Below are 15,684 nucleotides of genomic sequence, written 5' to 3' on the forward strand. Positions count from 1 at the left end.
TCTTGCCGGAAACGTTGCGGAAACGGACTCCAACTTTATCGAATTTGGACGTCACCACCAAACAATCTTCCGTCGTGACATATGTGACCAGACGCGTTCCTTCATTTTGAAATTCATGTCGTCTTCAACCGCGAAAGGGAAGGCTCCTAGTGCAGCTGAAACTCCCTATGAGCTACCTTGGTGCAGTGTTATCATTTGTAATTTGAGTGCAATGTTCATCTTTTCTTGTAGGGTCGAGAAATACAGGCCCACCGTTCTTGACGATGTCGTTGGCAACTCGGACACAATCGAACGCCTCAAAGTGATTGCTCGCGACGGTAACTGCCCACACATTATTATATCGGTGTGAACTATTCCAAACTGTCTTCATGTTGGAAACTGAGTGTCGAAGACCAGGGTTTACCTGGGATCGGCAAAACAACAAGCATTCACTGTCTAGCCCACCAGCTTCTCGGTGATGCGTATAAAGAGGGTGTATTAGAGCTAAATGCTTCGGATGACCGGTGAGCATGCTCCGAAATGTATCCCTGAGTTTTGTGCTGAAACACCTCAGTGGCATTGATGTTGTCCGGAACAAGATCAAGACCTTTGCCCAGAAGAAAGTCACCTTACCCCCTGGTCGGCATAAAATTATAATTCTTGATGAGGCCGACAGGTCAGCTCAATTTATTTGAGGTCGTTCCTTGTGCTTAAATCCAATAAGCATGACACCAGGTGCGCAGCAAGCCCTGCGCCGTACGATGGAAATCTTCTCAAACACAACACGTTTTTGCCTCGCCTGCAATATGAGCAACAAGATTATCGAGCCCATACAAAGTAGATGCGCTATTCTGCGATACGCCAAACTCAGGGACCAGGAGATTCTGAAACGACTCCTTGAAATCTGCGAAATGGAAAAGGTTTGCCGCAAATTTGCTTTTATTTCCCCATCTCATTCGATGACAGGTGGAATATAACGACGACGGCCTGACGGCACTCATATTTACGTCCGAGGGGGATATGCGACAGGCCATTAACAATCTACAATCTACATATTCTGGCTTTGGTTTCGTTTCAGGAGACAATGTATTCAAAGTGTGCGACCAACCGCATCCTATCATCGTACAAGCTACGATTCGGGCTTGTTTAAAAGGTGACATTGACGGTGCCATCGAAAAAGTGAATCAACTTTGGGAGCAAGGGTACAGTGCAGTGGATATTGTGGTGACCATCTTCAGGGTTGTGAAGATCTTTGACGAGTAAGTGGCTGCGTTAGTCTCTTTTCCTGTGCTGACGGTGATAGAATGCCGGAGTACACCAAACTGGAATACATCAAGGTTCGTGAGAATCCATCCCTATCGGTTGAGTTAGATTTGTGATATGCTTCTAGGAAATTGGGTTCACACATATGCGGATATTAGAGGGCGTTGGAACGCTAATCCAGTTGGCTGGATTAGTTGCGCGACTGTGCAAGATGGTTTGTTATCTAGCTATGGTCGCAATGAAAAACTAACAAGGAAGATTTAGAATAGCAAACCTGAGCTGTTTAAAGTGTAGTTGACATTTTAGTCTATGTATAATGTGACATGCCTCGTTTCCGATTGTTGAAATCCTAAAAAGGCAATGGCGGGTCGTCCCTTGAACAACATATTCAACTCGTTTTTCGCCTGCATGCACGCTGCCTTTCCCTTCTCTCTCTTCTTACCTTCGTCCTCTTGATGCCCCCTTGTTGACTTTCTTACTCCTTTCCCCCATGGACGACCCGCCGTACACATCTCCCGACGAGGACCCCTTCAATGTTCAGCCTTTGCTGAAGCAGCCGAGGCGTCGACGCTCAAGCATGCTTGATAGATGGATCAAAGACCAACAAGCACTTCCCTCAGACGCCCACGATGAAACCTTACGAGCAAAGAACGACTCCAAGCTCAGCCCATACCTTGCATACCCAGAACTGATGCCCTCCAGTGTTGCACCACACAACGACATCTCCACCCTTCATAGCTATGACCTCGTAGAAGATGACGATATCCCACAGACGACACAGCCAGTGTCAGAGGTACGGTCCCATTCGCCCCCACAATACGAAAGACGTATCTTGACATTTCCATTTAGCTTCCCTCCACTCCGACTGCGTCGCGTTCCCCCAAAGGCTCTAAAAGCCGTACCCCATCCTCTTTTCGACATTTTAATCTCCCTTTTCGAGCCAGTTACCCCGCCGCACCCCCATCTCCCACAGGCGCCAACAACACGCCAACTCGTCCCTTGTCTCGCTTGTCACTCTTTCCGCGGAGCCCACGCCATAGTTCAAGTACAGCTACCACTGCCACAACACCTCAGCATGTTCGGTCCTCGAGTCTCTCGACGACCAATACAAGCGTGTATGATCAATCGCCAAAGGTTTCGGCAGCGTCTCCACCTAAATGGCGTCCAAGTGTCCTTGGCCATTTTTCACAATCATCTATTGCTCAGCCCTCGATGTTGCCCTCGGATCCAAATTATACGCCCTCTCGTCCCAGTGTATCTTCCGGCGATACGTCAAACACAAATGCATCTCGAGCTCTTACAACGCCGGAGCTTTCTATACCCCCATCTCCTTCTAAACTCTCCCTCTTCAACTCCATTCGCACTCGCAACCGGTCGTCTGGAAGTTTTTTCAAGTCCCAGAACAGCGTAGCTTCTTCCAGCTCGATATGGCACCCCCGAGCAATTAGTGAAGACTTCTCTCCGAATGGATCTGATTGTATCACGGGATCAACATCCACTCTTCCTCGTCGAGCGCCATTCGCACCGAAACCTGGCTCCCTTCTCAACAACATGAGCAATGCAGACGAACTTGACGGTCATACTTCATCTCGCCCTAATAAACGTGATTCTTTGCGGGGGGTCGTGATTATGACATCTGGAGGCACTCTGTCTCGTGCCGCTTTTTCTCCATTGAGCTCTCGGACTCAAAAGAAAAAGAAGAAGCTTGTCATAAGTGGTGTTGGCGTAAACGAAGTCCGGAAATTCGAAGGAGTGAAGCGATGGTGTGAGGTATGATCAGATGACATTCTTTTCGTTCTCGGTATCTCACGCTATCTGAATCAAGAGCTTTGGCGAAATCCGTCAGATATCGCGAGCACCCAATGGTGACCTGCATGTTGACTTTCGTCGGGCCGATGTAGCGGACACGGTATGTATCTACTTTTACGTATCGTTTGCTCGATTTAGAACTCACGCGTTCTGTCAAGGTTTGCCGCGTACGCGCCAAAGTCTTCATCGCTGGTGTTGGCAGCGTACAGCTCTCGTGGTACACTGGCGACAAGCGATGATTGGCTTTTCCTTTCCTTCAATTCTGTATGTTCCAATCGGTTCATTTAGCCCCTGCCAGAGCCATTTCTCACCTTTGAACTAGCCCTGATACTCCCGAACGACCCGTCCGATGTGGAACACAATCTTTCACCTACTGCGATAATACCGAATCTATGTAACACTATCATCACAAGACTCTGTGCATACCACGTCCTCAGTGTAGCGACGCCATTCGACACACCTCCAACTCTTTTAGGCAGAATACCCTATGTCCAACCTCACGAACTTTGTAGCATGCTCCTAACGTCTTCCGTACACACCTACATACTAGATACTATCATAATCTGACGAACCCCCGCATTACGAATGAACGCGATCGCGACTGATCATGATCATGTTTACTGCTCGATCGCTCCAAAAATAGATCTATATATTTAGCCCTTTGATCGTGGTGCACCTATTTTGTACGTTGAACAGAAGAGGCACACGGTAGGGCTTCGTGCACCATGCAGGAACGGTTCTGACCGTACGAAGCAAGCACACTTCTAGCAAGAAGTGGGACGTGGACTCGCATTTGCAGTACACTACTCCCTCAAGCAATGTAGTCCAGATGCAAAACCATGGACAGGATGCCTGTCTAGAAAGTAGCATAAAACAGACAATGTCAATAAAAGTGAGAAGAAATAAACGTCAAAAGATTTTCTTTTCTAGGCGAAAGTCCCTCGGGGAAGGTGAAAGGGACGAGCAAAAGAATAAAAAAGAAGTAAAGAAATGATGAGAAAATGTCAAGTCTTTGAGCCCCATTGATTCCACTCAGCGGAGCCGCCAGAACTCCTGGTCATCTGACTGCCCGTTCCCTGGAAATTGAGGACGGGAGGTTGCACGTTTACGCGAGAATGCCGTCCAACAAATCCACGGGGGTTATTACGGCTTGTGTTGACCATAAGTTGGGAATCGCGTCGCCCCTGACGCCGATGAGTTGTAATCGATTGAGGAGGGTTAGCATTATTCCTTTCTACAGTGCCACCTCCAGGATTAGCGTGCTGTGAGTTCGAATTTTGTGTGATCTGTCCAACGGCTTGGGGTGGCAGACTTTGGCCAGGGTGATTCCAACCAGAATTTGTCGCTGCGTGTTGGGATGGAGGAGCTGGGATTGGGTGGCGTGGAGGATAGGGGTAAGTGTAGTGCGGCCAGGGGGTACCGCTGGAATTTTGTAGCCGGGGTGGGCCACCAGGATAAGCTACTCCAGCTCCAGCCATGTATTGATCCAGAGCTTCCGGTTGATACATCGCGATGAGCGTACCTTGGTCGTTTTGGATGAACCCCGTGGGCATCAGAGGCGCTTGGCCGCTGACTCTTTGGGGTGCTTGATCCGTACCCTGCGCACGCGGCGGATGCATTGGATAGGGAATATAGGACTTTGAAAGCGTAAACGAGAAGAACTCAACCAAATTCAATGATAAGCTTACCCCATACATGCCGACTGGCGGCCAACCCTGCCCTCCTGCGGGACCGTTCGCATCCGACCCGGGCGGAGTCGCAAAGCCCGGTGGAGGTGGGGGTAGATGAGAAGGATACACAGGATACCCATTATAGAACGGTATCGGGTATGGGGGCTGTTGCGCGTAAGGATGCACCCACGGAGGCATCGCGGAGTAGTAAGGACTGCTTGAAAGGGGATAGGGATAAGGCGATGGAGTGAACGGTGTATTGACGGAGGCTAACGAATTGAAACTAGGCGAGGTAGGTGCGTTCGCCGGGGATTCAAGGTCGTCATACCATTCGCGGTAATTTTCGGTCTTGTGCGATGTCGGCAAAGAGTCTGGAGATCGATCTTGTTGCGCTGCAGGCCCCGAAGGAGCATCTGCGCTCAATCGTTCATCCAATTTTTGACTATGAGGAACGACCGACAGATCAGAATCCCGTTGGTTTCCCAGACTTACAGTGTCCTTGGAGCGTTCGGGAGCGAAGGAACTCTCCAGCGTGTCGGCGTGTGAAGGGGAGATAACTTGATCCTGTCCGATATTGAAGGAGCTTTTATCGCCAAACCCATCTGGAAGAATGAATTTGCGAGGGCTGAACTGGTCTTGGTTTTGAAATCGGCCCCTTCCTCGGTTAAGTTTCCAAGGGCTTCTAGGAGGGTTGCAGTCGCGAAGCTGGACTCGCATCGCACGCCCTTCGTAAACACGGTTATGCTTCGTACCCACATGTAAATAAACGCATAGAAAAATCATAAAAAACGTTACATACCTCTTCGTATACAGCACGTGCGGGGCTTTCAGTGTTGTCGAACTTGACGAACGCAAAAGCTGCACAGGAGTTGGCTGTGGCAAAGAAAAAAGAACATTAGTAAATATCGTGTTGCTCACTCAAGGTAACGAGAATGAAGATCTTACTTGGTTTCACAAGTTTAACACTTTCAAGTCCTCCAAACCTTGAAAAGAATCTCCTGACCTTTTCCTCGTCCCAGGCGCCTGGCCCGAACATTTCTAGACCTCCTACAAAGAGGGTAGTGGGATCGAGTTCCCTATTCGGACGCGGGGTGTGAAAATATGGGTGTTCTTTGAGTTCACACAATTCACTACGCAAATCTTCTCCATTGTTCGGGGTGAGAGGGTATATCGGTCCAGGGGTTCTGGGTGTGGTTGGCGACATTTCTAAGCCAGGAGTTTCGGGGACAACAAGTTCTTGTCCGTTAACATCCGGTACGCTTTTGAGGACGTCTGAACCTAGAGCAGAGGAGTCGCTAGTGGTATGAATCAGTATGAGTTTAAAATATTTTCTTTGTGACTAACCGCAGTTCTTCTTCAATGGTTTCACTCCACGCTTTCCATTTCTGTGTACCACCCGCGGGAGGTCCGCCGAGAGGAGGGAAGTCAGTGTTCGTCCAGCCAAACCTTTCGGTTGGGGTGACGCCTCGTAGTTCTTCAGATGCATCTTGCGATGGTGGTTTGGTGTCGCGGGCTTGCAATTGGACCCCAGGTTCCCTGGTATTCCTCTGATGCAAGGCTAACCCGGTAGAAACGTGACTAGGGCTAGTTTCTACATCATTTCTACTTGTTGAGGACGATAATGTTCATGAGAGGACGTTCAACTCACGTAATGAGAAGGAACGGTGTTCCAAAACCGAATTATCTTGTGGATGAAGCGGGTAAGGTGTCGGGTTGATGTTGGGGCCAAGATTTCCGGGGCGGTTTTCGAAGCCGAATGTAGGAGGTTGATGCGCCCACGTAACCGTGAGGTGAGGGACCCGACGTAACGTCTGATCAAATCATCCTCAGTTTTGAGAGACGATAAACTGGTCAAACGCACCATCAAGGCGCTGACGCAATCGTCACGGTGTTCCCATTTTATTTCCCAACAGGACTTGTCCATGACAGCAGACCGAGGAGCGTTGTGAGGGACAGGATATGATTTCCAGGTTACATCATCCTCGTGAGCCTTATTATCTGCTTATGATGTTGAATACAGCTACATGACAAGAAAACCGTGCATACACTTACCATGGGAAACCCCTGGGTATAAACCAAAGTCTTCCAATGGGCCGAAAAATGTTGCAAGTTTTCTTATCGTCTGAAACCGCATAAATAAGACTTCAACCGAGCGTAAAAACGCGCCGGACTCACGTCTGCATTATACTCAACCGGTTGTAGGAATATACTGATATCTCGCAAAGGCGAGTCGGCTTGCGCCGCAGCTCTCGCTTCAGCGTTCACGGCGTCACCGTTATAAATGATATTAAAAAACCTTGGACTGTTCAATTATGTTACAACCTGTCAAAGAAGACAAATCACCTTGATGGGTTCGGTTTCCACATTCGCATCGCTGAAGGCAATGCCAGCTCAATGACTTGGGTGTCCTTGGTCTGGGAAGTATGATCGAGTCTATGCCCAATCGCTTGGATCGGAGCTCTATTCAAGGCAAATCGTGGGTACAGAAAAATACGTCGAATGTGGGAGACGCGCCCACCGATAAGAAACGAGCAACGTTCGGAAAGCTCTCGCGGGCTCATAACGAAGAAGTCTACCTAGAAATGGCTTTGGCTCGTTGGAGTGCAATGTCTGAATCAAAGCAGACGCCGCCTCTGCATTCTAAAAACATGTGAGTCAGGAAAGGATGCAAAAGTCATGAGGCAAACCTGGCACTGGACAAAGGCACATACGCCTCCCTTTGAGTCGCGAACTACCTTGATATTATTTATTTGGGTATGCTCCGAAAGATGGTCGGCCAGCATCCGCGTTAGCTCTGCGTGATCAATATTCGAAGGAAGACTAAAATAATTTCTGAGTCGTGCAAAAGGGAATGAGAAAAGCGTGGCTAACCTTCCAACAAAGACGCTAGCGTCATGAGGCAGCTTGTCGTCTTTTCTCTTGGAGGATGAATCAGAGACAGAGCCAAATGACACGGCCGAGGCGCTCTCCTGAACAGGAGGAGAAAGAGGAGGAGGAGAAGAAGGTAGAGTATCAAAGCGAGTCCCCCATGAACGAGTGGGCACATGTTGGGGCGGCATTCTGAAGGATAGGTAGGGGTAGGTGGAATGTGCTTGTGGTGGTGGTAAGGGAAAGAGGCATGGCCTGTATGCGATAAAGCGTAGAGACAGAATATGAGGAGCTAGGGAGATCGGCGATGGCAGAATATCAGAACTAGGATAGGGCCGATAGTAGGTGTCACATTAATTTATCAGAGTTGGCCATCGTAGCACGTTCCATGGCCCCCGACTGCCATGAAAATGAGTGATTTCGCCATGGATTTCACCATTAAAATGGATTTGTATGCGACGATCCCAGTTAGCATCATGTCATGTCAAAAGAAGTCCAACTTGAGAATTTCCACAAAGATTCAGGCCAGAGTCGGCTCCGCGGACTTGTAATTCTTTATTTTATTCCAGTTTCAATCTCAGCTCTTTACTATCAACAATGTCAGACGACGGCTATGGAGGTGGTGGAGACGATTTCGATTATGAGTCTGGTGCGGCAGGGTACGCTACATCTCCATTTACCTTTCGTCGAGTATTTACACATTTACATTCAGGTTCAACGACGCTTTCGTGTGTGGTCTGTCTAATTCTTTTCGCGTCCATCCTAATTTGCTCGCCACCTAGGACGACAACTACGATCTCCTTGCTGCAGACCTCCACGATGGTGAATTGACTCATGGAGAGGCCGCTGAGAATGGGGATGTCACTGGCGAAGATGGAGCGCAAGCAAACGGCGTTAATGGCGCAGGCGGAGACCAGGAAATGGCGAATGCAGAGGAACCTCAGGTCCCCACTGGTTTGACTGGGGAGCGGCAGCCCAATAAAGACCGAGTGACGACGCCGTATCTCACCAAGTACGAACGAGCACGGATATTGGGGACAAGAGCCTTGCAAATTAGGTTAGCTCTCATTCATCTCCCTCACCCACAGTTCTGACGTTTGGACGAAACAGTATGAATGCCCCCGTGCTAGTACCGTTAGATGGTGAAACGGATGCTCTACAAATCGCGATAAAAGAGCTCTCTCAACGAAAAATTCCCCTTATAATACGACGGTACCTTCCTGACGGTAGTTTTGAAGACTGGAGTGTGTCAGAATTGATCACCGATTAACAAGAGGTCATATGGTTTTAGACCCGTAATATTCAGACATTACTCCTCGTCGTAAGGTGCGCATTTATGTATTAAAACATTCTATTTCGAATAATACTGCTAGACGCTCTTCTGACTCAGTAGAGCAGCCCGTATCTATTGGGCGTAAGTACATTTTCACTGGAAAAGCTTCAACGAAGTATTGTCGGACTCTGAACGGAGACCTCATTTGCTCCAAGGCAACTGACTCATTTCCCACCTCTCCGCTAAAACAGTTTCAATTTGACAAGGTTTCGGTAACTAATCTCGCAACGACGAGCAACAGGGCGTGTCTTTCATTCAACTCATCTAGGCACTTTTCTAGTGTCGCACTTCACGCTCAGACGCTCCGGTACGTTCGTGATACCAAACCGGCCCATCTTTCGAACACGAAGACGGAGAGCTAGAGTCCAGTGTCTTGTAAGTACCGAATTGTTCCTGATGCATCTTTTTGTAGCTTTGGACTGCAACATTTTACAAGACCACATACCGTCCCATAGACATGGCTGAAGTACCACACTTCCGACAAGACGGTTCCATTATTTGAGCACCCAAAGTATGGCACAGCGCCTGTTTGTGATTTGATAGCATTTTGAAGCTTGGTGAGGGTGGTACTCGTTTTGTTCGAAGGGGTAATACCCGCGCTTGATTGAAAAAATTTCGGTCAGCTATTTAGACAAAGACCATATTCATGACGCACGCAGCGAGCATGTCGAAGGTTGGATATTGGTGGAAAGCCCTGACGGTAGCGTCAAAGAAGTCGATAACCTCTTGATGCTTTTTGTATGTTGGACCATAACACGCGACATCAAAAGTGGAAGTACAGGTTGCGTGTTTGGAGAACTGACAGAAAGTGCTGAGAAGCCATCCGTTGACGGAACATGCTATGCATACCTCGTGGCCCCAGAAGTCGACATTCGGTGCACCTTGGTTGATCCAATAGTTCTCCACTTGGAGGAATGATGAGTCCAAACATCTTTCGTTGGTAAATTCGCTCACTGTAAGTCAACAGGTCTTGTCTTCCAAATTGCTTGATAAAGGTATCGACTCCTGGCCCTTTGTATATCGGCACAACGATCCCGTTAGGTAAGACCTTGGGAGAAGGTGTCGGGTCGTATTGGCGCGAGAGATCACAATATTGTTCAAAGGACCTAGACAGCGATCGTCAAGTCGTCATTCCACGGTGTAAAAAGAATCAGAGGTACCCATCGCAATTGTCAGGCCATAGACCATGGATTGTCCAGCTACCCTTCGGCAGCTTTTGTCCCTTCTTCTCTAAACCCGTCCAGGTGCTCCAGAATTGGGTTTGGAGAACTAGTCCGCCAGGCGTCGGGGAGCAACATGTGTTTTTGATAGCTGTGCTGTTCTCGCAGGAAAAGAAGGAAGGCTGGTCCACACAAGCTGTCAGATTGGGCGAAGTGTTCGGGATGGAGAGTTGATTGCCAAATATTGAGCCTTGCGCTACGGACACTGAGAAAGCTATCACTGTGAGGGTGGTAATCATCACGAAAAGACCGAGGAGAGCGATGTTGCCCAGCTCGGCGTCGTATTTTAGCCATGATTAAATAGCAAAATCGACGCAATCTCTAATTGAAGCAATATGGGCCGTGCGAACATGCGCTACCACAAGGTCGTCGTGATAGAAGTTCAAACGTTCTTAAATATGCCATAACGTACGTGGGAACACGGTCTGGCCATGTGCAAACAAGTAGCGAATCAAAGTTATCAAACATCTTGCAAGTTGTAAGCGACGCAAAGCGGGACATCTTCAGCCAAGTATTTCTTTGTATGGTCCAGAGACAAACGTTCCTGATAGTCCATGCTTCTTTGCTATTGAATTAATTAGCGGATCGAAAACCGCCAAAACTTTTTAGTAGTAGGTCGTGAGGGGTAATCTTGCTCAAACATCAGCCCATCCACCCTCGTCGAGCTTGTAGGAGGCTTCGCTCTCAGGGCGGTCTGGACTATCAACGAGCTTAGCGACGCGTTCTTCCGCACGTCCTGTTCAATTGCGTCTGCTTGGATAGCAATATGGCAGTACACAACGACACTCACCTTTACGGAGGAACAGTCGTGTGGCGGATGCGTGTGAGAGGATGTGGCCCCCAATTGGTTTTAGGGCACCACCAGCAACAAAGGTCATCGTTGCGCCCGGATCGGCTGAGTGTTGCTCGTCAATCATCCATCTGCACTGAAATAAAAACCTCCTACATTGAACTTGGTTTGTCAATAGTATTGCAATCTAATTGAACGCGCGTTGGCATCCAGTGCTCACATGGAAGCGACGGAAAGACGTACATTATATTCTTCTGACAGTTTTGTGAGTTTTGAGAGCATCTGCATCGTGGCCAGCCTTTAATATTCTTAATCTCAGAGATAAAATGCAGCTACTTGAGCAAGCTGAAATTAAAGGCGTCAGATCGACCACTCGCTAGACGAGGAATGACAAACTTTCTGTTGTCTTTCGCTCAGTTCTCCTCTGCCAGAGTAATCCACTCGGAAGAGAGCCATAATGCTGTCGATGATCTATGGCGCCAGGTTAGCGACTCCGGTCATATTATACAGAGGAAGACTCTTTACGAGTAATCTAAAATCCTTGTCCTCCGAAAATCGCGCCGAGCACTCGTTAATAAGTTCCATCTATCGGAGGGCTAGGTAAGCGAGTGGAGAGAAGTGCGGGGGCAGAGCTTACCTGGTGTTCACTATTGAAAGCACGAGCTAGAAAGTATCAGAGCATCCCCAATCTCTAAATAGCCAGCGAACCATATAAAATGTTTTCTAGCGCCATATTGCCGTCCACTCCGAAACGATCCGCAATGGATCTAATACGATCAGGTCGAAACGTCCCTGTCATCGCGGCCCTCAGGAAAAGGCCATCGGTTGGGGACGGGAAGCACCTTCAGTATCTATATATGCAACCTTGACGAGTAAGTCAAAAGACATTGCCGTCACAAGTTTAGTCACTTTTCCTGCGGCGCCTCCCAACTCAGGAGGCAGCTGTGCCATAACACTCATCGTATGAGCTAGCTGCGTCTTGCCTGTTCGGAACTCCCCATACACTGTAAAGTCATCAGCGCTACGGGATACGGGTCAAAATGGAAATGCTCGGTACCCTCTGATATGGATTGTGACATGATACCACCTAAGAAACACGAATGTGAAGATAGACTATTTAAAAAGTGATATATACGCACCTCCCAAAATAGTGTCGACTAGTTTACTTCCAGTGCTGATAGATATTACTCTTTTACGTTTGTCCTGTACTTCGACGCCCGTCGCAAATGAGGAGCCCTGGCATACATTTAAGAAGAAAACAGATGGTTGTAATAGGGAAACTGGACATACGAGAATCTTCTGTGCTGCTTCCTAAATGCGCGATCGTCTGTCTCTTTGACCTTGACTAATGGGTCCAAAATCAAATACCTTGATCTTTTCGACCTTAGCTTCAGACATTCCCTGATCGAGACGTCAAGCGTTAAATATGGCGCGCATATACGCCGTTTATAATACCTTGATTTTCAGCATCTGTCTCCTTGTGGTCATACTTACGCCGAAGACTGTGTTAATGGCCGCCGACTAGTCACCGGTGAGTAGGGTAGTCGAGAATGTTGGTGGAACGCATACTTTTAGCTTCAAGATGTCCTGAACATTTATGCCCTTCAGGAAGCAGTAAGCGGCGGTAACGCTATCGGTTGGATCTCCAGGTTGTTTCCTTACATGTTGCTGCAGCTCATCCACAGTGTCAAAGCAGGGTGACTGCGTAATTCGTCGTTATCTTGCGGAAGTTACATGAAATAAACGAGCTCACCTCTTCATCATCACCTGCTGGACTTTGAGCACGAGAAGGAGCAACTGATGTGAGAGAAGGAGCGCGACGAGGAGGCATATTAGAGGGAAGGCGGAGAGATACGTAAACGAAATCGAAGGAGGGTGGTTAGGGAATTAAAAGAAAGAGAGAGAGCTTTTATAGCGTATTAAGGGCACGTGCTCATCTGTTACGGGAGGAAATGCAACAACAGTGATGTTATTGGGATATACAGTATACATAGAAGAAGAAAAAATGACGGGTACCTGAGTTAGTCGGTGTCAACTACCATTCCCCCTCTTCCTCGCCTGATACGATCTTCTAAACCACCAACACCACCAAAGACCTTCTTCTGCTCGTGGCTTAAAAACCCGCTCATGCCCTTTGATTTCGCTCTGGCTTCTTCGTCAACTTCCAATTCAGCCTTCTCTCTTTCAAGAAGTTCCTTGAGTCGTTCCTGTCGCTCCGCCACCATGCTTGATGCGTTGGAAGTCATGGCTGCCAATCGTGCAGCACGATCATGGGTACCGTTTATGGAGTCGCGTTCAACGGGTCGGGATGACCGTGGAGGCGGAGCTGGAGAGCGATGAACACGTGTACGTTTTGGGCTCGAACTGCGCTCGCCACTTGATGGTGGACTCCGACTTCGGGAACGTTTGCCATTTTCGAGACGTCGCCTAGGAGGACTCAGACTCCGGCCGTCTACTCGACTGGAGCGTGTCGGAATGGAGTGGATACGCTCACGAATTTGATCCCTGCGCAAAGGACTCCTACTCCTGCTGTATCGGCGTCGGGTCTCTGTATGATTGTGACACCGGTCGCGAACGTCAGTCGGCTGACGGGTTGGCACGGGAGAACGAGAGTAGTATGGTTCCGGACTAGCAGAACGTTTTGAACGATAGTAGCGCTCCGATGATGTCGTCGAATGTCTGGAGCGTGGGCTCAACGAGCGAGAGTATCGGTCCTTCTGATGCTTCTTTTCATTCTTCAGCCTTTTGCGCTCCTCTTTTTCTCGTTTCCTCTCCTTCTTGTCTTTCTTAGGTTTTATACCGTTGCGTTCCTGTAATTCCCGCAGTCGTAAAGGGTTTGTCATGAGAGCTTGATATGCCGCCTGTTCCTGCTGCTTGATTGCGAATAACGGATCTTCACGTATTTTGGCAGCTATGTCCCTTTGATTGTTCGCATTCTGGACTGCAATGAAATTTTTGTGCGCAGCGCCGAGCTGAGGAACTTTGTTAGAGGCGAAAGGCGGAGCGATAATGAACTCACCTTTGCGTTCTCGTCGGCTGTCAAAATCTTGTCTACTCTCTTTTTTCCAAGTAGATAGTCCTCCAAATCATTCGGATTCTGACTACTACCCGTCGCAGGCGTTGCATACATCCATTCCAACTTCTCCGTTCGTTTCTTGCCTGTTTGTTCCTCTTGCAAACGTTGAAGCTCCTGAAGTTGACGCTCTTCTTCCTTTTCTTTACGAAGTTGATCGAGTTTCTTCTTCTCCTCAAGCTGGTAACGTATATATGAGTGGATGGTGTTGGTGAAGATGGGACATGACTCACAGCTTTCTTCTCCTCGAGCCACACCCTCTCCTGATTCTTCAATAGGAGAGGGTGCCAGGACTTTTTCATATTCAAATCTCCACCACCCATGATTGCGAGAGTTGCGGATTAACTTTTTATAAAAGATGGTGGTAGAGGTGGTGGTTGAGAGCAAGGGCTGAGTGCTGCTGTGTTGTTTGTGCTTATTGTGTTGCGCCAACCAATCCTCCATGCTGCTATACGACATATCCACACATTCATGTCAATCCCTTCTGGCGATTATGATCTTCACGAGGAGCAACAACCCCTGAATCCCGATGTAGAGGGTGGAACGGGGATTGCACAGCCAGTGTAAGTACTTCCATTCGTTGGTAATTGTAACACTTCAGTGACGCAATGTGGCAGTCCCACTCGTTCCATCTATGCTCTCACTCGCGGGGAAATTACGAGGGGGCTCGCGAATCGCTTTGTCCATTCGCGAACTTACATATTTCTCTATCTCGGGATGGCAGCGTTGTCGGTAACGACTATCATTTTAAGCTTGACCGACGGGTGCCCTGGTTTGCCATTCTACATATTGGAAGTCATTATCAACACCTCAATGATCCTGGAAGTTGGAATTCGCTTTGTAGCGCTAGGTCGCGTAAGTCAACCTCTCTATCGTCGTTTTTAAAAAAATATAAAGTTGATATTTTTTTGCCAGCAATTCTGGAAGTCGCCGTTTAACGTCATGGATCTCGCCCTCACGGCCTTTTGCGCAATAACACTCCTTGTCCTAGCTTTTGCAAAATGCGGCGCGGGGAGCAAGAAAGAAGAAATATTTGACACTTTGTTGCTTATCGCTCGGAACGTTCTTCAATTCGGTCGATTGGCGGCGGTAATGAGACAGTTTGTACTCCATCGCGTTTCACAACAATCAACCTTCTCAACACCCTTTAGATCCGGACAATCTATATTTTCCAGACCAAAACCTATTGACATCAATACCGCACGTCGGGCCGGTTTCGGTTTGGATTTAGACATGGATAGCGATGACGACGAACTCAACCGGCCCTTGGTACGGAACCCTGTTTTATTCGACGCTGGACAGGAGCCTCGACCAGAGGATGGCCAACGGCGCGAGCCGTTGACTGAGATGCCTCGAGCCGCACAGGCGGTTCGTGATCGGGATGTTGAGGATGTCTGGGCCGAGCTGGGTTGAACGTTTTGTGTTACACATCTACATACCGAGTTTATATAAGATGGGATTCCTAGTTTTTTCGTTTTGTTTTCTGGCAATGATTATGTTCGCCCAACAAGTTCTGATTGAAGCACGCGTATGTAATGAAGATTGGGTAGAACTCCAAATGGAGAAGTGGAGGCAATTCCAACTCGTTACTCAGGGCGCGATGGATGGATGATGCGCTGTTGGTCACCAGAGGTCACCAGTTGGTATGCCATCCGTTCATTTTTGTCAATGCGTGCTTT

At 48.3% G+C, this 15,684-nt stretch overlaps 7 protein-coding genes across 7 annotated transcripts; 4 read left to right on the forward strand and 3 right to left on the reverse strand.

Annotated features, from left to right (window-relative positions):
* Nucleotides 1-115: 115 nt before the first annotated feature.
* Nucleotides 116-1,536, forward strand: LACBIDRAFT_301075 (uncharacterized protein; the record flags this gene model as incomplete). The annotated part of the gene is made up of 9 exons (XM_001873337.1): nucleotides 116-180; nucleotides 232-343; nucleotides 397-503; nucleotides 554-655; nucleotides 704-899; nucleotides 946-1,238; nucleotides 1,283-1,316; nucleotides 1,370-1,456; nucleotides 1,507-1,536. The coding sequence occupies 9 exons, from the start codon at nucleotides 116-118 to the stop codon at nucleotides 1,534-1,536; spliced, it is 1,026 nt and encodes a 341-aa protein (XP_001873372.1).
* A 196-nt stretch (nucleotides 1,537-1,732) lies between these two features.
* On the forward strand, nucleotides 1,733-3,290 carry LACBIDRAFT_320793 (uncharacterized protein; the record flags this gene model as incomplete). The annotated part of the gene is made up of 4 exons (XM_001873338.1): nucleotides 1,733-2,035; nucleotides 2,092-3,012; nucleotides 3,089-3,151; nucleotides 3,210-3,290. The coding sequence occupies 4 exons, from the start codon at nucleotides 1,733-1,735 to the stop codon at nucleotides 3,288-3,290; spliced, it is 1,368 nt and encodes a 455-aa protein (XP_001873373.1).
* A 765-nt stretch (nucleotides 3,291-4,055) lies between these two features.
* On the reverse strand, nucleotides 4,056-7,780 carry LACBIDRAFT_291671 (uncharacterized protein; the record flags this gene model as incomplete). Its single annotated transcript, XM_001873956.1, has 12 exons — nucleotides 4,056-5,465; nucleotides 5,521-5,579; nucleotides 5,640-6,016; nucleotides 6,066-6,312; nucleotides 6,370-6,532; nucleotides 6,583-6,719; nucleotides 6,774-6,843; nucleotides 6,897-7,017; nucleotides 7,065-7,181; nucleotides 7,240-7,361; nucleotides 7,409-7,541; nucleotides 7,593-7,780. 12 exons carry the CDS (start codon nucleotides 7,778-7,780, stop codon nucleotides 4,056-4,058), a joined length of 3,144 nt encoding a protein of 1,047 aa, XP_001873991.1.
* A 759-nt stretch (nucleotides 7,781-8,539) lies between these two features.
* Nucleotides 8,540-8,850, forward strand: LACBIDRAFT_163919 (uncharacterized protein; the record flags this gene model as incomplete). The annotated part of the gene is made up of 2 exons (XM_001873339.1): nucleotides 8,540-8,646; nucleotides 8,700-8,850. Coding segments are annotated over 2 exons (258 nt in total), but the record flags the coding sequence as incomplete, so codon positions are not given.
* A 348-nt stretch (nucleotides 8,851-9,198) lies between these two features.
* On the reverse strand, nucleotides 9,199-10,381 carry LACBIDRAFT_187062 (uncharacterized protein; the record flags this gene model as incomplete). Its single annotated transcript, XM_001873957.1, has 6 exons — nucleotides 9,199-9,315; nucleotides 9,368-9,521; nucleotides 9,578-9,720; nucleotides 9,772-9,827; nucleotides 9,877-10,028; nucleotides 10,083-10,381. 6 exons carry the CDS (start codon nucleotides 10,379-10,381, stop codon nucleotides 9,199-9,201), a joined length of 921 nt encoding a protein of 306 aa, XP_001873992.1.
* Nucleotides 10,382-12,882: 2,501 nt separating this feature from the next.
* On the reverse strand, nucleotides 12,883-14,375 carry LACBIDRAFT_291675 (uncharacterized protein). Its single transcript, XM_001873958.1, has 3 exons — nucleotides 14,239-14,375; nucleotides 13,952-14,185; nucleotides 12,883-13,904 (listed from the first exon to the last, which is right to left on the reverse strand). The coding sequence occupies exons 1-3, from the start codon at nucleotides 14,326-14,328 to the stop codon at nucleotides 12,954-12,956; spliced, it is 1,275 nt and encodes a 424-aa protein (XP_001873993.1). The 5' UTR covers nucleotides 14,329-14,375; the 3' UTR covers nucleotides 12,883-12,953.
* Nucleotides 14,376-14,623: 248 nt separating this feature from the next.
* LACBIDRAFT_161707 (uncharacterized protein) lies at nucleotides 14,624-15,268 on the forward strand (the record flags this gene model as incomplete). Its single annotated transcript, XM_001873340.1, has 3 exons — nucleotides 14,624-14,860; nucleotides 14,921-15,105; nucleotides 15,157-15,268. Coding segments are annotated over 3 exons (534 nt in total), but the record flags the coding sequence as incomplete, so codon positions are not given.
* Nucleotides 15,269-15,684: the final 416 nt, after the last annotated feature.

This window comes from Laccaria bicolor, genomic scaffold (genome assembly GCF_000143565.1).
Source record: "Laccaria bicolor S238N-H82 LACBIscaffold_1 genomic scaffold, whole genome shotgun sequence".
NCBI classification, from domain to species: Eukaryota; Fungi; Basidiomycota; class Agaricomycetes; order Agaricales; family Hydnangiaceae; genus Laccaria; species Laccaria bicolor.